Here is an 18,942-nt window from a genome sequence, read left to right as displayed (position 1 = left end):
ACCTGTGTTACCTCCATACACCTTGGCAGGCCCTCTCTAGTGGCTGAGCGTGTCTAACACTTCATCGTTCCTCATGGATATTCTTGTCTAGCTTGATTCCATTTTTCCTACTTAAGTGTTTCTAGTCGTGTCCCTTCTAGTTTCTATTTCCGGAAAACCTTAGTTTTGCTGCTTAAATTTTGTTTCCAAAAAACTCTCTCTCTCTCTCTCTCTCTCTCTCTCTCTCTCTCTCTCTCTCTCTCTCTCTCTCTCTTTTTCTTTCTTTCTTTCTTTCTTTCTTTCTGTCTGTCTGTCTGTCTGTCTGTCTGTACGGCTTGCCCGCTCTCTAAACCAGGGTAGGCAGGCGTCGATCTGTGAAAGATTTGAAGGCAGAGTACAGTGCTGGCACAGGCACAAGTGTTTTGGAGCACACCGTTCAGCGCACAGTGTTGAACACGGTGTTCCGCAGCAGAGGACCCCTGTGTGTTCCCATGTTGAGCCAACAGCAGCTTCAATTGCGATTACAATGGGCACTGCGTCATCAAGATTGGACCGTGGATCAATGGAGTCGTGTCGCCTGGTCTGATGACTCCCGTTTTCTATTAAACCAGGTTGAAGACGAACGGTTGCTCGAAACATGTAGCGCGCCACGTACTCAGGCCAGTGGGAGCTGTATTACGTTATGGTGCATATCAAAGTGACTTCAGTGGGACATGCGGTAGTATTCCAAGGCACCATCACAGTGGATTACGTGAACATTATTAGGAACCACCTGTAACCCCTAAAGCTTGATGTCTGCCCCAACAGCGATGGCATCTTTCAGCTGGATAACTGTCAGTGTCACAGGACTAGAATCGTTCTTCAATGGTTTGAGAAGCGTGATAGCGAACTCACGCTGATGTCTTGGCCATCAAGTTCAGCTTATCTGAACGCGATGAAACCCAACTGGAACGTTATCGGGCGCCAGCTTGCGTCCACAAACAAACCGCCTGTAGTGATTCTTCAGTTTCTCCCGGCGTATTTGTTGCTCGAACAGTCCACGGGTATACTGCCGGTTCATAGTGTCCAATGGGCACAATATTTCGGCGATCAGACATGTCGCCATCGTCAGGTGCGCTGACGTTAGAGGACCGGACGATGGCGATATGTCTGATAGCTGAAATATTGTGCCCATTGGACACTATGAACCGGCAGTATACCCGTGGACTGTTCGAGCAAACTGCCTGTACATTACGGGAAGTGTGTGGCCTGCTACGCATAGGCATCTGGTGCCACAAACTTCTGGAAACCTCTCAAGTATTTATCGAATCCATGGCACGCAAAATGACTGTTGAATTGCTTTCCAGAGGTGGACCAACACGCTTTCGCGTAAGTTGTCATAATGGTTTTGCCGGCCGCGGTGGCCGAGCGGTTCTAGGCGCTTCAGTCCGGAACCGCGCTACTGCTACGGTCGCAGGTTCGAATCCTGCCTCGGGCACGTATATGTGAGATGTCCTTAGGTTAGTTAGGTTTAAGTAGTTCTAAGTCCAGGGGACTGATGACCTCAAATGTTAAGTCCCATAGTGCTTAGAGCCATTTGAACTATTTCATAATGTTTTGGCTCATCAGTGTATGTAGACCTACAGACAACATACTTTTCCCATGAGACACTTCGCTTGTTAAAGTTATCTAGCTGCCTTAAACGGCCTGCTGCTCCCAATTATTCCTCGTTTTTCTCATATTCCCTTCAAAATACTGACGTTAACAAAGCTGTTACTTTTGACGCTTAATTTCTTTATTTAACGTAAACTCTTCTGTCCAGACATGGATGTTTGTTTTTATTGTCTATAGTGCCGTCATTTACTAGTGAGGAGAAACCGAACGGGTCAATTGACAGGCATTTCATCTGATAATTTAGAATGGTCATCATAAAAAGCTAGTCTATTACCTACGCCTGGACTTAGAGTACACCAGTAACAGGAATTATTTGTGTGCTCCAAATTGTATAATTTATGTTCTCAATGTTAAAAGAAAAGGTAACTCGCAAAATTTATTTAGTGTCCTTCCAATCTAAGTTAACTGTACAGTAACGATGACACATTACAACAGACTGTGAAATGAAATGTCGACAAGACAGTCTTAGACCTCGTCAGAAAGAGCTACTGACGATGGGGTGCAAGGGAGAAAATAAATTCTGCCATAATGAAACACTGCTGATGAAAGTGTTTTATATTTCAGACTTGGTCATTTCTCTAACTTAAGCGTACGGTAGGTTGAAACAACGTTTTGCCTTTGATAAAAAAAATAGCATTCAGTGACTGTAGAGTAAACATTACGAATACATACATGTTACTGTCAAACAGTTAAGATACTTATCCTTCCAAGTAAGAGTATGTAAAAAAAGGATTATGTACTCGCATAAAGATGTAGTCTGACTATACAACGTGCTCTGAAAAGTTACTGGATGTCATTCTTTCAACAATTTGCAGCAAGCTTAAGACTAAAAATTACGAATAACTTTGGCAGTTGTGGGTTACAGATGCAGATTTATTTTGTTAATAAATAAGATTTTTCGTTAATGCTTTGCGTCCTTTACGCAAAAAAACAGTGTTTCAGGAGGTAAGTTAGAGCAGTTAAAATGCTTAAATACAAGCAGACTTGTATTCACAATGAATAGATAATCGCCAAACATGACATTCGTTTGCTGCAGATAACGTATGGTGGCTGTACCTCGTTTAAACCGAAACATGAAAGGTTTCGAATGCAATGAAATACAAAAACTTTCTGGAGCCAAGCATATAACTCCTTGAATTCAAATTACGAACTGACGTTCCTATTAGACTTCATTTCTATTGGCCAGTATTGGCAAAGTGCAAGTGAAATCATCTGGCAAGTGTGTGTGTGTGTGTGTGTGTGTGTGTGTGTGTGTGTGTGTGTGTTTGCGTCAGTTAACCAATATGGCAGCACCGGTCTTCATTTACTCAAAAGTACGTAACAACTTCGTTCAGCTAATACACAGAGACCTCGGGCTCAGTCTCGAATGAAGTAGTGAAACCGGAAAGTAAAATGCCTCGTTTCTTTAATCGCGACCAGAAAACTGCTCACAACCACTTCCAGATCACGATGCAAGAAGTTAGGACGACAATGGATTCTGGCATACTCGTAATACTGCTGGAACTCAGTGTGGCCTTTGGGGGAAATCTGTAATTTCAGAAAGCGCAAGCTGAACGTAAGAGGGTCGAGGACTGATGGAATAATGCAACATATTGCTCGCATTGCTCGCATTGCTCGCATTGCTCGCATTGCACCTGTTACCGATAGACTACACTCCAAGGATAATTCACTGGACACAGTAACAACCGTAAAATACGAAAGCAAAGGGACCTAAGGCGGAATGACCACATGGAACGTGTTTTAGGAAATTCGGATGCTGGCTACGATTGATTGGAAGAATTTCAAGGAACTGTAATTCATTCTCCAGATGCATTACGTACAAAACATTTGTTTGGTAGATCTTAGACAACTATTAGTCAGTCTGGGAGCTTTACCAAATAGGATTAAAGAAAGATCCCTCGAAGAGAGGTACATGTCGTCAGATGTAAGTTCAGTAAGTGCGAGACTGTAGATTCGAAAAAGAGACAGGCAAGGTATTGTTTCCACACAAAGAAATCGTGAAAAATGACCGTGATGGTGAAACAAATCATGGCCCATAGGAAGGCTTACAGTTATTTTTAACACGTACTAGTAAAGAGTGGTACAGGAAAGGGGGAATCCTTAGGAACACACTTGACCTGCGAAGTATGGACGTAGACACGTAATGAGTGGATTGCACTTTTTGGACTTCAGGAATACTGAGGTTAGTACGATCCAGGCGCAGTCCGTGCCCCTTTAATGTAAAAATAAGGTAACTCCAGTCCCAGAGAATCATGAGATGTCGACCGGCCCAAGGAGTCATTACAATGCAACATGAAAATGTCACATAGATCTCCCAGCGGTTGTCTGTGTCATAGATGCTGAAGCTATAGCTGAATAAAGTAGCTGCCAATTGGCCTGAAGAGGGTAGTTAGCTCACAAATGAAAATAACGGCAACTGAACCCGATTCCTCCGAGTGAGAGAGATGTGCTATCTGCTCATATTCGTGAACATAACAAAAAGCATGACGTAAGTACCAGCATTGACGGTTTTGGACTCGTTTGTTGCAGATTCCAGCTGACTCACTCCTTAGGAGGTGGCACGGGGTCCGGCATGGGAACACTTCTCATCTCGAAGATCAGGGAAGAATATCCAGATCGCATCATAAAAACATACTCGGTGCTGCCGTCGCCAAAGGTGAGTACACAACTCCTCTGCTCTGTCGGTCTCAATACCCTCTGAACTTTCAAGATATTAAGAACTACTTGTTATTACCCAAAATATGAAGATGGAATGTATTGGTTTACAAACACATCGCCTTTTAAGATCAGTCTTAGTGTTCGCCATATTTGCGGTATCGGCATAGCGTCTTTTGGTCGAGAAAATGTCCTGAGTCTAGAGTTAGATCCCAGCCACTGCTTTCATGTGGAATAAGATCAACAATGGTGGCCAAATACTTTCGGCATAATTCACCCTCGTTCTGCGAACGTCCTTAACAAAGATAGCGCAGAGGACAGATTCAGGACAACTTTTGTCCTTGGGGTGAAAACTGCATCTAATAAGCGAAAGAATCACTCACGATCATCGCCCTGAGGATGCAGGAGCCAATGGAAAGCATGCATCAAAAACACACACTGTGAATGCATGGGACATGTGCCAAGTAATTTAAGAGGGGCCAGGAAAACTCCATTCGCAAAAGATGATTCTCGAATAGCCCTACATCCTGAACTCCGGGAAGGTCTTCCAAAGGAGAAGTGACAACAAGAAAAAGATCGCATGACTATCGAAAGAGCAACACTCTAAGGGGTCGAAGCGTGGAGTGTCAGAAGTTAGAATGTGGCAGGGAAGCGAGTAAATCTGAAAAGGGAAATTCAAGGGTTAAGTCTAGATTGAGTGGGGTATTTCTGGTCAGAAGAATATACGGTAATAGCAACAGCAGTATTAAATGGTGTAAGGGTCGTAGGACCCGTTATGATCAGGAATGTAGGACAGAGTTACTGTCCACCCCCAGGTGGCTGAGTCCTTTTGTGAGTACATGTGTGGTGAGCACGAGCCCCGAGCTATTGCAGCCTTCCTTCTTTCCAGGGCTGCATTTCCTTGCCCTTCCCCTCCTTTCCTCTCCTTGCTCCTTTCCTCTCCTTGCTCCTTTCCTCTCCTTGCTCCTTTCCTCTCCTTGCTCCTTTCCTCTCCTTGCTCCTTTCCTCTCCTTGCTCCTTTCCTCTCCTTGCTCCTTTCCTCTCCTTGCTCCTTTCCTCTCCTTGCTCCTTTCCTCTCCTTGCTCCTTTCCTCTCCTTGCTCCTTTCCTCTCCTTGCTCCTTTCCTCTCCTTGCTCCTTTCCTCTCCTTGCTCCTTTCCTCTCCTCTCCTTGCTCCTTTCCTCTCCTCTCCTTGCTCCTTTCCTCTCCTCTCCTTGCTCCTTTCCTCTCCTCTCCTTGCTCCTTTCCTCTCCTCTCCTTGCTCCTTTCCTCTCCTCTCCTTGCTCCTTTCCTCTCCTCTCCTTGCTCCTTTCCTCTCCTCTCCTTGCTCCTTTCCTCTCCTCTCCTTGCTCCTTTCCTTTCCTCTCCTTGCTCCTTTCCTTTCCTCTCCTTGCTCCTTTCCTTTCCTCTCCTTGCTCCTTTCCTTTCCTCTCCTTGCTCCTTTCCTTTCCTCTCCTTGCTCCTTTCCTTTCCTCTCCTTGCTCCTTTCCTTTCCTCTCCTTGCTCCTTTCCTTTCCTCTCCTTGCTCCTTTCCTTTCCTCTCCTTGCTCCTTTCCTTTCCTCTCCTTGCTCCTTTCCTTTCCTCTCCTTGCTCCTTTCCTTTCCTCTCCTTGCTCCTTTCCTTTCCTCTCCTTGCTCCTTTCCTTTCCTCTCCTTGCTCCTTTCCTTTCCTCTCCTTGCTCCTTTCCTTTCCTCTCCTTGCTCCTTTCCTTTCCTCTCCTTGCTCCTTTCCTTTCCTCTCCTTGCTCCTTTCCTTTCCTCTCCTTGCTCCTTTCCTTTCCTCTCCTTGCTCCTTTCCTTTCCTCTCCTTGCTCCTTTCCTTTCCTCTCCTTGCTCCTTTCCTTTCCTCTCCTTGCTCCTTTCCTTTCCTCTCCTTGCTCCTTTCCTTTCCTCTCCTTGCTCCTTTCCTTTCCTCTCCTTGCTCCTTTCCTTTCCTCTCCTTGCTCCTTTCCTTTCCTCTCCTTGCTCCTTTCCTTTCCTCTCCTTGCTCCTTTCCTTTCCTCTCCTTGCTCCTTTCCTTTCCTCTCCTTGCTCCTTTCCTTTCCTCTCCTTGCTCCTTTCCTTTCCTCTCCTTGCTCCTTTCCTTTCCTCTCCTTGCTCCTTTCCTTTCCTCTCCTTGCTCCTTTCCTTTCCTCTCCTTGCTCCTTTCCTTTCCTCTCCTTGCTCCTTTCCTTTCCTCTCCTTGCTCCTTTCCTTTCCTCTCCTTGCTCCTTTCCTTTCCTCTCCTTGCTCCTTTCCTTTCCTCTCCTTGCTCCTTTCCTTTCCTCTCCTTGCTCCTTGCTCCTTTCCTTTCCTCTCCTTGCTCCTTTCCTTTCCTCTCCTTGCTCCTTTCCTTTCCTCTCCTTGCTCCTTGCTCCTTTCCTTTCCTCTCCTTGCTCCTTGCTCCTTTCCTTTCCTCTCCTTGCTCCTTGCTCCTTTCCTTTCCTCTCCTTGCTCCTTGCTCCTTTCCTTTCCTCTCCTTGCTCCTTGCTCCTTTCCTTTCCTCTCCTTGCTCCTTGCTCCTTTCCTTTCCTCTCCTTGCTCCTTGCTCCTTTCCTTTCCTCTCCTTGCTCCTTGCTCCTTTCCTTTCCTCTCCTTGCTCCTTGCTCCTTTCCTTTCCTCTCCTTGCTCCTTGCTCCTTTCCTTTCCTCTCCTTGCTCCTTGCTCCTTTCCTTTCCTCTCCTTGCTCCTTGCTCCTTTCCTTTCCTCTCCTTGCTCCTTGCTCCTTTCCTTTCCTCTCCTTGCTCCTTGCTCCTTTCCTTTCCTCTCCTTGCTCCTTGCTCCTTTCCTTTCCTCTCCTTGCTCCTTGCTCCTTTCCTTTCCTCTCCTTGCTCCTTGCTCCTTTCCTTTCCTCTCCTTGCTCCTTGCTCCTTTCCTTTCCTCTCCTTGCTCCTTGCTCCTTTCCTTTCCTCTCCTTGCTCCTTGCTCCTTTCCTTTCCTCTCCTTGCTCCTTGCTCCTTTCCTTTCCTCTCCTTGCTCCTTGCTCCTTTCCTTTCCTCTCCTTGCTCCTTGCTCCTTTCCTTTCCTCTCCTTGCTCCTTGCTCCTTTCCTTTCCTCTCCTTGCTCCTTGCTCCTTTCCTTTCCTCTCCTTGCTCCTTGCTCCTTTCCTTTCCTCTCCTTGCTCCTTGCTCCTTTCCTTTCCTCTCCTTGCTCCTTGCTCCTTTCCTTTCCTTTCCTCTCCTTGCTCCTTGCTCCTTTCCTTTCCTCTCCTTGCTCCTTGCTCCTTTCCTTTCCTCTCCTTGCTCCTTGCTCCTTTCCTTTCCTCTCCTTGCTCCTTGCTCCTTTCCTTTCCTCTCCTTGCTCCTTGCTCCTTTCCTTTCCTCTCCTTGCTCCTTGCTCCTTTCCTTTCCTCTCCTTGCTCCTTGCTCCTTTCCTTTCCTCTCCTTGCTCCTTGCTCCTTTCCTTTCCTCTCCTTGCTCCTTGCTCCTTTCCTTTCCTCTCCTTGCTCCTTGCTCCTTTCCTTTCCTCTCCTTGCTCCTTGCTCCTTTCCTTTCCTCTCCTTGCTCCTTGCTCCTTTCCTTTCCTCTCCTTGCTCCTTGCTCCTTTCCTTTCCTCTCCTTGCTCCTTGCTCCTTTCCTTTCCTCTCCTTGCTCCTTGCTCCTTTCCTTTCCTCTCCTTGCTCCTTGCTCCTTTCCTTTCCTCTCCTTGCTCCTTGCTCCTTTCCTTTCCTCTCCTTGCTCCTTGCTCCTTTCCTTTCCTCTCCTTGCTCCTTGCTCCTTTCCTTTCCTCTCCTTGCTCCTTGCTCCTTTCCTTTCCTCTCCTTGCTCCTTGCTCCTTTCCTTTCCTCTCCTTGCTCCTTGCTCCTTTCCTCTCCTCTCCTTGCTCCTTGCTCCTTTCCTCTCCTCTCCTTGCTCCTTGCTCCTTTCCTCTCCTCTCCTTGCTCCTTGCTCCTTTCCTCTCCTCTCCTTGCTCCTTTCCTCTCCTCTCCTTGCTCCTTGCTCCTTTCCTCTCCTCTCCTTGCTCCTTGCTCCTTGCCTCTCCTCTCCTTGCTCCTTGCTCCTTTCCTCTCCTCTCCTTGCTCCTTGCTCCTTTCCTCTCCTCTCCTTGCTCCTTGCTCCTTTCCTCTCCTCTCCTTGCTCCTTGCTCCTTTCCTCTCCTCTCCTTGCTCCTTGCTCCTTTCCTCTCCTCTCCTTGCTCCTTGCTCCTTTCCTCTCCTCTCCTTGCTCCTTGCTCCTTTCCTCTCCTCTCCTTGCTCCTTGCTCCTTTCCTCTCCTCTCCTTGCTCCTTGCTCCTTTCCTCTCCTCTCCTTGCTCCTTGCTCCTTTCCTCTCCTCTCCTTGCTCCTTGCTCCTTTCCTCTCCTCTCCTTGCTCCTTGCTCCTTTCCTCTCCTCTCCTTGCTCCTTGCTCCTTTCCTCTCCTCTCCTTGCTCCTTGCTCCTTTCCTCTCCTCTCCTTGCTCCTTGCTCCTTTCCTCTCCTCTCCTTGCTCCTTTCCTCTCCTTGCTCCTTTCCTCTCTCCTCTCTTGGTGTCCTTGTTTACGTTGGCCCCGCTATCCCCCTGGTTCTGTTGCCTTTGCAATTTGGTTTTGTTGCGTAATCACCTCATCCCTTTGGCATTCTCTGGTGCCCCCCTGGGGTTTGACCTCCATTACTAAATTTCTATTCCGCAGTGTGAGCCATTTGGGGAAGATCACCTTACCTAGTGTCTGACGTGTGCCCTCCTAGTTCATTCCACCTTTTCTTTCATGTCGTTGTCTGATGCTAGGGTGCATAGCCAGTACAGTAGCCTGCCCTTCTGGTGGGGTCAGAGGGGGTTCAGAAGGGTCCGAAGGACAATCGCATTGATACTGGTGCCTTTATCCTGGCCTTTGAAGGGGATACCCTCCCTGAGAAAGTAAAGCTTATGCTTTATTGATGTGATGTGAAGCCGTACATCCCACCACCTATGAGGTGTTTTAAGTGCTTGTGTTTTGGGCACGTCTTCCTGCTGTTCGCAGGCCCCTCTCTGTGGTGTCTGTGGACGTCCACTCCATGAGGGGAGTTCCTGTGTTCCCCCTCCTGTGTGTTAACTGTCATGGCAATCATTCTCCACGTTCACTAGACTGCCCAGTTTCAAAGAAGGAAAAGAAGATACAGGAGTAAAAGTCCCTTGATCATTTAACCTACACTGAGGCTCATAAGAAGTGTGCACGTCTTCACCCTGTGTCCATGACGTCTAGCTATGCGTTAGTTACATCTTCACCCCTCCGCCCCCCTCCCCTGCGGCTCCCACGCCCTCCCCACCAGGCACCGCCCCCCCTCCCCAGCTGGACAAGTGTCTCACTTTTTTGGCGTCTGCCGTTCAAGGGTGCCCCCTCCTGGGATACCACTACCCGGCAACTTCCAGGCCAAAGGTCTGATGCCACACGACGACCGCGAGAACCACGGTTTGTGGGACCCCAGGTCGCCCGAACTCTTTCTGTTCCTGATCTTTCTGCAGCTGGCTCCTTCATGCCGCACAGCCCTCCTCGATCTCAAACAGAAAAGAAGAAGAAACATAAGTCCAGGGACAAGGAGCCTCTGGTGTCGCCAGAGGTCCCACCCCCCACCTCCACAACCTGATTCTGACCTGTTGTTCTTGGATGTCACCCCCTCCTTGTCGGTGACGGGTGGTAACCCAGCGGCATGACTGGCTTTAGCCTGTTCAACCCTCATTTGAATCATCGTCCTGTGGTTATCCAATGGAATTGTAATGAATATTGCTGTCACCTTCCGGAGTTTAAATCCGTTATTTCGTCGTACTCTGCAGCCTGTGCGGTTCTACAAGAATCTCATTTTACTGATGATAGCTCACCGACCCTCTGTGGGTTCCGTGTTTTCTGTCGAAATCGGATCGACCCCCTGTGGGCCTTTGGTGGCGTTTGTACGTTGGTCTGTATGGATGATGCTAGCACGTGGATTCCTCTTAAACCTACATTGGAAGCGGTTGCTGTTAGGATCCACCTGGACTCTGAGGTCATGGTTTGCAATCTTTATCTTCCTCCTGACAGGATTCTTACACCATCTGCCTTAACTGCACTTCCTCAGCAACTTCCTCCTCCCTTCCTCCTTCTCAGGGATTTTAATGCTCATCATCCATTGTGGGGCAGTGCATTTCCATCTAGATGGGATCTTCTCATAGACAAGTTTCTTGCAGACCAAGACTTGTGCCTTCTTAATGATGGCTCGCTTACTCATTTCAGCCAGTCATGGTACCTTTTCTGCCGTTGATCTTTCTCTTTCTTCTCCCTCTCTCCTCTCTCCTCCTCCTCCTCCCTGTCTCCTCCCTTCATTACACTGGTCGTCACACTTCGACCTTTGTGATAGTGATAATTTCCCGCTGATTCTCTCGCTCCCTTCCCTCTCCCTGATGGACAGGTTACCTCGTTGGTCTTTCCAACGCGCCGATAGGCCTCTATATACTGCGCATGTCGTTTTTTCTCCCTCTTTGTGGGGATGTATTGATGACGTCCTACGTGACGTGTCTGACGTGATTGTTCGCAATGATACCTTTGCTGTACCGCGCTCATCTGGACCATATCGCCACCGGCAAGTCCTGTGGTGGAGTACGGCTATTGCCATCCGTGATCGCCGTCGAGCTTTGCAACACCTTAAAAGGCACCCATCCGTTGCCAACCTTATTACCTTTAAATGCCTTCACGCCAAAGCCCGTTACTTAATGAAAGAGAGCAAACGGATGTGTTGGGAAAGTGCTGTTTCTTCCCTCGGTTCTACTGTCCCTATGTCCTGGGTATGGGCTATACTTAGCTCTCCAAGGTTGCCATCGGCAGTCCACCCTCCCAGGCCTTCACCTCCTGGATGGCCTTTGCACGGATCCATTGAGTCTCTCAGAGCGTCTTGCCACCCATTTTGCAACAGCATCAGCCTCCTAACCGGCTGCTTTCCTTCACCAGAAACAGTGGGCCGTAGCTGCCGCCTTATATTTTACCCCTTGTCAGTCAGAATCTTACAACGAACCTTTTACTGAATGGGAACTTCTTTCGAATGATACGGCCCCTGGCCCAGACTCCACTCATAACCAACTGCTTCAACATCTCAGTGTTCCACAACGGATGTTTTAACCATATTTGGCTCCAGGGTGACTTCCCTTCTCAGTGGAGGGATAGAATCGTGATTCCTGTCCTTAAGACTGGTAAGAACCCCTTGTTTGTCGAAAGCCTTCGGCCAATTAGTCTGACAAATGTTGTTCGCAAGTTACTTGAACATATGGTAGCCCGCTGGCTCAATTGTGTCCTAGAATCTCTGGATATATTGTGTCTTCCGAGAGGGACGGTCTCCGATCGATGATTTACTTCGCTTGGAATCCGCAGTTCGGGACTTTTCCCAGCGTCGCCATTTGGTTGCAGTATTTTTCGACCTTCGCAAGGCCTATGACACAGCTTGGCGCCATAACAGCTAACTTACATTTCACGAGTTGAGTCCTCAGGGCCCACTCCCGATTTTTCTCCGCCAGTTCCTGTTCCATCGGTCGTTCAGGGTTCGGGTTGCTAGTGTTTTTAGTTTTCCATGGACCCAGGAGAATGGCATCCGACAGTATTGAGTGTACTTCTTTTTATAATTACTATCGATGGACTTTGGGTCTCTGTCGGTTCTTTGGTCACCCCTACTCTGTATGTGGATAATTTCTGCATTTTGGTTAGTTCCTCTTCGATGGCCTCTGCAGAGCGGCAGCTCCAGGGAGCTATATGGCGTGCATCTGCATGGACCCTCTCACACGGGTTTCAATTCTCTCCTTTAAAATCGCGGGTGGTCCACTTCTGTCACTGTACTACGATCCACCCTGATCCAGAGCTCTAGTTCGATGCACAACGTACTTGTGGTCCCACAGTTAAGTTTCCTGGTTCTTTCCGATAACAAGCTCACTTGGCTTCCTCATATCAGACTTCTGAAGGTAGGATGTTTCTGTAAACTGAATGTCCTTCACTTCCTTGCCCATACCTCTTGGGGTGCAGACCGTTCCATCCTTCTCCACCTTTATCAGGCTTTCGTGCTGTCTCGTTTGGACTATGGTAGTCAAGTTTATAGTTCGGCTGCTCCTTCCACACTGCACCTCCTGGATCCAGTCCGCCATCGTGGTATCTGTTTGGCCACCAGTGCCTTCCCTACTAGCCCTGTTAAGTCTCCTGGTTGAAGCTGGGATCCCCCCCTCCCCTTTGTGTTCGGTGGTCCCAGCTTCTGGTTTCTTATGCAGTCGTTGTCCGTTACCCTCCCACTCATGCTTCCTATTCTATCCTGTTGCCAGATAATGGACGTTACCCACCTGATACCTGCGCTCGGGTGGGTTTACCGGTTGGGCTCTGCCTTGCATATTTTCGCCATGATTTTCAGCGTTCTTCTTTGTCATGTCTCCCACGTTTCCGGCCCAACACCCCCCCCCCCCCCTCTTGGTTAGCTCCTCGGCCCCGATTTCGGATGGATCTCCACCGAGTTCCGAAAGATTCCATTCCCCCGATGGTGTTCCGTTGTTTTTTCCGCAGAATTTTATGGGAGTTACGGAATGCTGCTGTTTTTTTACACCGATGGCTCTAAATATGCTGATCGTGTGGGATATGCCTCCACATTCTCTTATTACCTTTAATGTTGGCTGACTATTCTCGGATGGTCGCATTGGTTCTCTGTTTCCTCCTTGAAAGTGGATGTTATCATCAGTTTTAAGGTTTTTAATGTCACTCTGGTGTTGGGGCAGGGCGGTGTGAGTTTGGGTGTCTCTCACTGTAAGCTGTGTTTGGATATTCCCGACTCCCCTCCCTGGCCAAGATCCTCTTTTCTTTCCATTTTACTCTGTTTTTATCACTTTTTACAATTGGTTAGTCTCCTTTTTCAATACGCACTTCTCCATTCTAGCGGTTGGATGCTTTTAAATAGCAGGTGGTCTTGCCTCTTCTGCATCAGAGTTGGAATATTTCCTGCCTCTAGCATAGCCTTGGGGTTGGTCTCTTGCTGACTTCTCTCATTTTATTGCCATTGACAACACGACTGCACTTCTACATTTTTTAACCTTTTCCCTTTTATCGTTCTGACTTTTCCGAGATGTCAAACTGTGAGACTGGAGCACGTTTGAAACAAGGGACTGATGACCTTGCTGTTGGGTCCTTTCAACCCCAATGAACCAACCAACAAGAGTTACTGTGAACAGTTCAGTGACAATTGGTTCTTGTCAGAATCGACAGCAAACTAACGCCAATAACACTAGTTCAGATACAGATATTGACAACTCTTGATGATGATGATGATGATGATGATGATGATGATGATGATGATGATGATGATGATGATGATGATGATGATGATGATGATGATGATGATGATGATGTCGAGAAGGTACATGAGGATAAGAAATGCGTAATTCAGTAAGAACAGTAAGAAATCTTCTAACCATGCAGGTTATAACGCTGTAGTAGGTGAAGGAAAGAAGAAAGTTACGATAGGAGACGGGCTTGGTAGCTAAAAATGAGAAAGGACAAAGAATAACAGATGTGCTGTAACTTTCAACTAGTAAAAGCGTAAAAACTATTCAAAAAGCACGAGAGGTGGTACACTTGTAAAAGGCCCAGGGACACGAGAAGATTCCATCTGGATTAAATCATGGTCCGATTTCGAAATCGTTTTGGATTGTGCGGATTATTCATGAGCAGATACAGATCCGGATCAAAATTTAGCAGTCGAGTAAACTGAAGTATAACAGAATCGCTCGCACGAAACACTGTGGTAGGGAATGGGACACTGAAATAATGAGATTTGTTTGAAGTACTCTGAGACTGTAGATACTGCGGTAATAACAAAATAGGTAGTAAGTTGAAGAGAAGGACTTTACTAAAAAGGCAATGACTGAAGTTGGACAAAGAAGTATGGGTATAACGAAGATAGCGTCGAAGGAACTGCACATTACACAATTGGTAGACGAAAGGAGGCCAAAAATGTTAAGGAAAAGACAGGAATGCAATTGTATGTCACGTATGCTTAAAATTAGTAGCATTTGCATAAAAGCAAATTTGAAATGTCTGTAGAAACAATGTTGGCCTAAATAAATCGAAGAGAGATGGCTGGGAGAAGGACTGAGTCAGGAAATGGAAAAGATAAAACAAGTTTCTTTGAAATTAGAGGAAAAGCCGTAATACTGATAGAGTAGTGATAATTTCCTATTAACCGCAGAAGACATGGCGCATGCTCGAAAGAGTATGTTGGACAGTGCAAAATGGAAGACTTCTTGGGGATGATAGAAGAAATGGTGGTCGATATATAATATCCAGTATTTAACAGTTTTCGAATATTTGCGCTGAATTAAGACAGGAGGGATAGAAAACATTACTTCCCAATGTCTAAAATCATTCGGGAAGTGGCAACCAGGCGACTATTAAACATGATGTGCAGAATTTGAGAGAGGATACATGCCATCAAACTATTGGAAAATATAATCTATGCAATCGCAAAGTTAGTAAGAGAAGTGCCAGAACTGTAGCAGTCAGCGTAAAAGATCATGCATGCAGTTTTCTGACAAGAATTAAATACAAAATGAAAATAAATTTGAGAACACAGATTATGTTAGTTGTCGGTCAGTTTGGCTTTCGGAAAGGTAATGGCGCAAGGGAGGTCGTTCTGCCGTTTCGATTAATAATGCAAGCAAGTGTTAAGAAAAACGACTGCTACGGTCGCAGGTTCGAATCCTGCTTCGGGCATGGATGTGTGTGATGTCCTTAGCTTAGTTGGGTTTAAGTAGTTCTAAGGTCTAGGGGACTGATAACCACAGCAGTTGAGTCCCATAGTGCTCAGAGCCATTTGAACCATTTGTTAAGAAAAATATACATTTTCGAACTAGAAAAGTTACGACGTTACAAATTCTGCATAAGATTGGAGTGACCTATAAAGATGTGTAATACGCAAAATTTAAAAGGACAAAGAGAAAATACACTCCTGGAAATTGAAATAAGAACACCGTGAATTCATTGTCCAAGGAAGGGGAAACTTTGACACATTCCTGGGGTCAGATACATCACATGATCACACTGACAGAACCACAGGCACACAGACACAGGCAACAGGGCATGCACAATGTCGGCACTAGTACAGTGTATATCCACCTTTCGCAGCAATGCAGGCTGCTATTCTCCCATGGAGACGATCGTAGAGATGCTGGATGTAGTCCTGTGGAACGGCTTGCCATGCCATTTCCACCTGGCGCCTCAGTTGGACCAGCGTTCGTGCTGGACGTGCAGACCGCGTGAGACGACGCTTCATCCAGTCCCAAACATGCTCAATGGGGGACAGATCCGGAGATCTTGCTGGCCAGGGTAGTTGACTTACATCTTCTAGAGCACGTTGGGTGGCACGGGATACATGCGGACGTGCATTGTCCTGTTGGAGCAGCAAGATCCCTTGCCGGTCTAAGAATGGTAGAACGATGGGTTCGACGACGGTTTGGATGTACCGTGCACTATTCAGTGTCCCCTCGACGATCACCAGTGGTGTACGGCCAGTGTAGGAGATCGCTCCCCACACCATGATGCCGGGTGTTGGCCCTGTGTGCCTCGGTCGTATGCAGTCCTGATTGTGGCGCTCACCTGCACGGCGCCAAACACGCATACGACCATCATTGGCACCAAGGCAGAAGCGACTCATCGCTGAAGACGACACGTCTCCATTCGTCCCTCCATTCACGCCTGTCGCGACACCACTGGAGGCGGGCTCCACGATGTTGGGGCGTGAGCGGAAGACGGCCTAACGGTGTGCGGGACCGTAGCCCAGCTTCATGGAGACGGTTGCGAATGGTCCTCGCCGATATCCCAGGAGCAACAGTGTCCCTAATTTGCTGGGAAGTGGCGGTGCGGTCCCCTACGGCACTGCGTAGGATCCTACGGTCTTGGCGTGCATCCGTGCGTCGCTGCGGTCCGGTCCCAGGTCGACGGGCACGTGCACCTTCCGCCGACCACTGGCGACAACATAGATGTACTGTGGAGACCTCACGCCCCACGTGTTGAGCAATTCGGCGGTACGTCCACCCGGCCTCCCGCATGCCCACTATACGCCCTCGCTCAAAGTCCGTCAACTGCTCATACGGTTCACGTCCACGCTGTCGCGGCATGCTACCAGTGTTAAAGACTGCGATGGAGCTCCGTATGGCACGGCAAACTGGCTGACACTGACGGCGGCGGTGCACAAATGCTGCGCAGCTAGCGCCATTCGACGGCCAACACCGCGGTTCCTGGTGTGTCCGCTGTGCCGTGCGTGTGATCATTGCTTGTACAGCCCTCTCGCAGTGTCCGGAGCAAGTATGGTGAGTCTGACACACCGGTGTCAATGTGTTCTTTTTTCCATTTCCAGGAGTGTAACAAGCTTGGAAGATCAAGAACAAGGTGCTCAGATTGACAAGTCTTTCGTCCCCTGGCGTTCAATCTATACAGCGAAAATGCAAACATGAAAATAAAAGAAAGGTTGAAGAGAGTGGAAATAAAATTAAAGGTGAAAGGACATTAATGATTTGATTCGCTGATAACATTGCTACCCTCGGTGAAAGTGAAGAATTAAAGGACCTGTTGAATGGAAAAGTCTGAGTTCTGAATATAGATTAAATAAGCAGGAGTCGACGTAATGGTACGTAAATATAATGATAAACTTAACTTCAAAATTGATAACACAAGCAGGTGAAGTGAAGGAATTCTGCTGCCTGTTAAGCGAAAGAACGCGTGATGGACGAAGTAAGCAGACTGACAGAAGCGAAAAGGGATTTCTTGCCCAAAAGAGGTCTACTAGAATTAAACATAGGCCTGGTTTTGAGAGAGAGATTTCTGAGAATAAAGTTTGTAGCACAGTGTTGCATGGAAGTGAACCATGGCAAGCGGGAAGGAGAATTTACTGACGATCTTGTAATTGTCAACGACTGTTGTGGACTCGGAGCAGTTTAGCAGTGTGGATACTTGCTTGAAAGGGATAAGAAGATGCGGTTCCAAAGGAACGTTGCATCGTTAAGTCGGAATAACACACACTTCAATATCACATTTATCCGCCGGCTCCGGGCAAGCTACTTCAAAGTAAAATATCACCCCTGTACAGGAATATACATATTGTATGTAAGAGTATAGGTTGTAGACACATCGTTGACGACATTTGGAATTTTGGATCTGGGCACGAGTCGTCGGATAACCGACTGCTCGCCATAGGTGGGAAATCTGGGTTCCAGTCCCGGTTTGGTACAAATTTTCATTGCCATTCCATAATACAGCTGATGGTTGTCCATATTTACAACTATGAATACATTTCATGTATCTACTGAAGTTAGTTTGACATGGTACAGAAAGTCACACAACAGCGGTTCGGGAAGGATTGGGCGTAGCGTGTGATAAGCAATCTGCTGTCAACTTAGCAAGGGGCATCCCGTCAAAACCCCTTGCTGTTGGCTGGGGTTGCTTCACGTACGCTGTCCCGTATTACTCACTAATTATACTAGTGCTTAGGTGCATACTAAAGATGGACATATCAAAGTGATATGACAGATGTATTACACCTTACGACCAAATAAGATTGTTCAGATGAAAAGTAACTCATTATATGAAGATGCGGATGTAATATAACCTGTTACGTATATCCGTTGCCATTTACCAGAGGAAGATGCAATCCACAGCTGCTTCCTTCCTGTAGCACACTTCTTCATGGCTTACAACTTAGCGTCTTCATTCAAATATCTAATTCCTACATTCCAGTTATTACATGAAAACAAAAATTGTCACGGACTTTAGGAAATGTTTGTTTAGCGAGAGGTCACAAATATGTTGCAATAGTTTTTGTTTGCACACTTAGTTTCCACGAAAAGCAGAAAACTTTACTTCAGAGTAAAACATGTTGTTTTTTCCATGCTGGTGTTTGCTAGTAAAAACCCTTCAGAGACATAATTAATAGTTAGTCTGTATTAGCCTCTCCTACTTTACTTTTTGCTGCTGCAAAACCCAGTGATAGAATATTTTGGCATTCAAATTCAATACAGCTTGCAGTGTTTCACCGCATCTGCAAGAATATCATATTTATGGAGTCACATCTGCAAATCAATTTCCTAATAGTCTCACAGCTTCTGGAATTTCTCATTCTTCAGATTCAACATAGTCATCTATCAGCAGGGGCATACGTGGCTTATAGTTCGAATTCAAATTTTTATAACTCCTTTCAAATTTTTATAACTCCTTTCAAATTTTTATAACTCCTTTCAAATTTTTATTTTAAAATCCTTATCAAAATAATCTCAATCGCTTTTACTCAGTTCATTAGTTTCAATGTAGAAGGTAACAATTACTGAACTATATGAAATAAAACGTCCTAACTTTTGAGCCGTTTGCGTTAGGACGTCCAAACTGCTCTGGTGCACGCGGGGCATTACGTGAATTAGTATAGTTTGGTTTAGCGACGAAGCCGACTTTCATTTGGATGTATTCGTCAATAAGCAAAATTGGCGCTTTTGGGTGTCTGACAATCCGCATTTCGCGATCGAGAAGTCTCTTCACCCTCCACAGGTGACAGTGTGTTGTGCAATGTCCACTCACGGAATAATCGCTGCGATATTCCTTGATGGCACAGTGCTACCAAACGGTATGTGAAGGTTTTGGAAGATTATTATCCGAAGTGACGCTGATTTCGACAAGATGTGATTCATGCAAGACAGAGCTCGACACCATCGAAGCAGGAGTGTGTTTGATGTCCTGGAGGAGCACTTTGGGG

The 18,942-nt window shown here is 46.8% G+C and overlaps 1 protein-coding gene across 1 annotated transcript in view; it reads left to right on the top strand.

Moving 5' to 3' along the window:
* Nucleotides 1-18,942, top strand: part of LOC124556002 (tubulin beta chain-like) — a 115,694-nt gene that overhangs the window by 59,568 nt on the left and 37,184 nt on the right. Inside the window, exon 4 of the mRNA XM_047130044.1 lies at nt 4,162-4,288. Within this exon, the coding sequence (XP_046986000.1) occupies nt 4,162-4,288 (127 nt within the window). The remainder of the gene's footprint in view (nt 1-4,161; nt 4,289-18,942) is intronic.

The sequence above is a fragment of the Schistocerca americana genome, chromosome X (assembly GCF_021461395.2).
Source record: "Schistocerca americana isolate TAMUIC-IGC-003095 chromosome X, iqSchAmer2.1, whole genome shotgun sequence".
NCBI lineage: Eukaryota > Metazoa > Arthropoda > Insecta > Orthoptera > Acrididae > Schistocerca > Schistocerca americana.
Note: the sequence above shows the minus strand (reverse complement) of the source record. Positions and strands in the feature narration are given on the sequence as shown.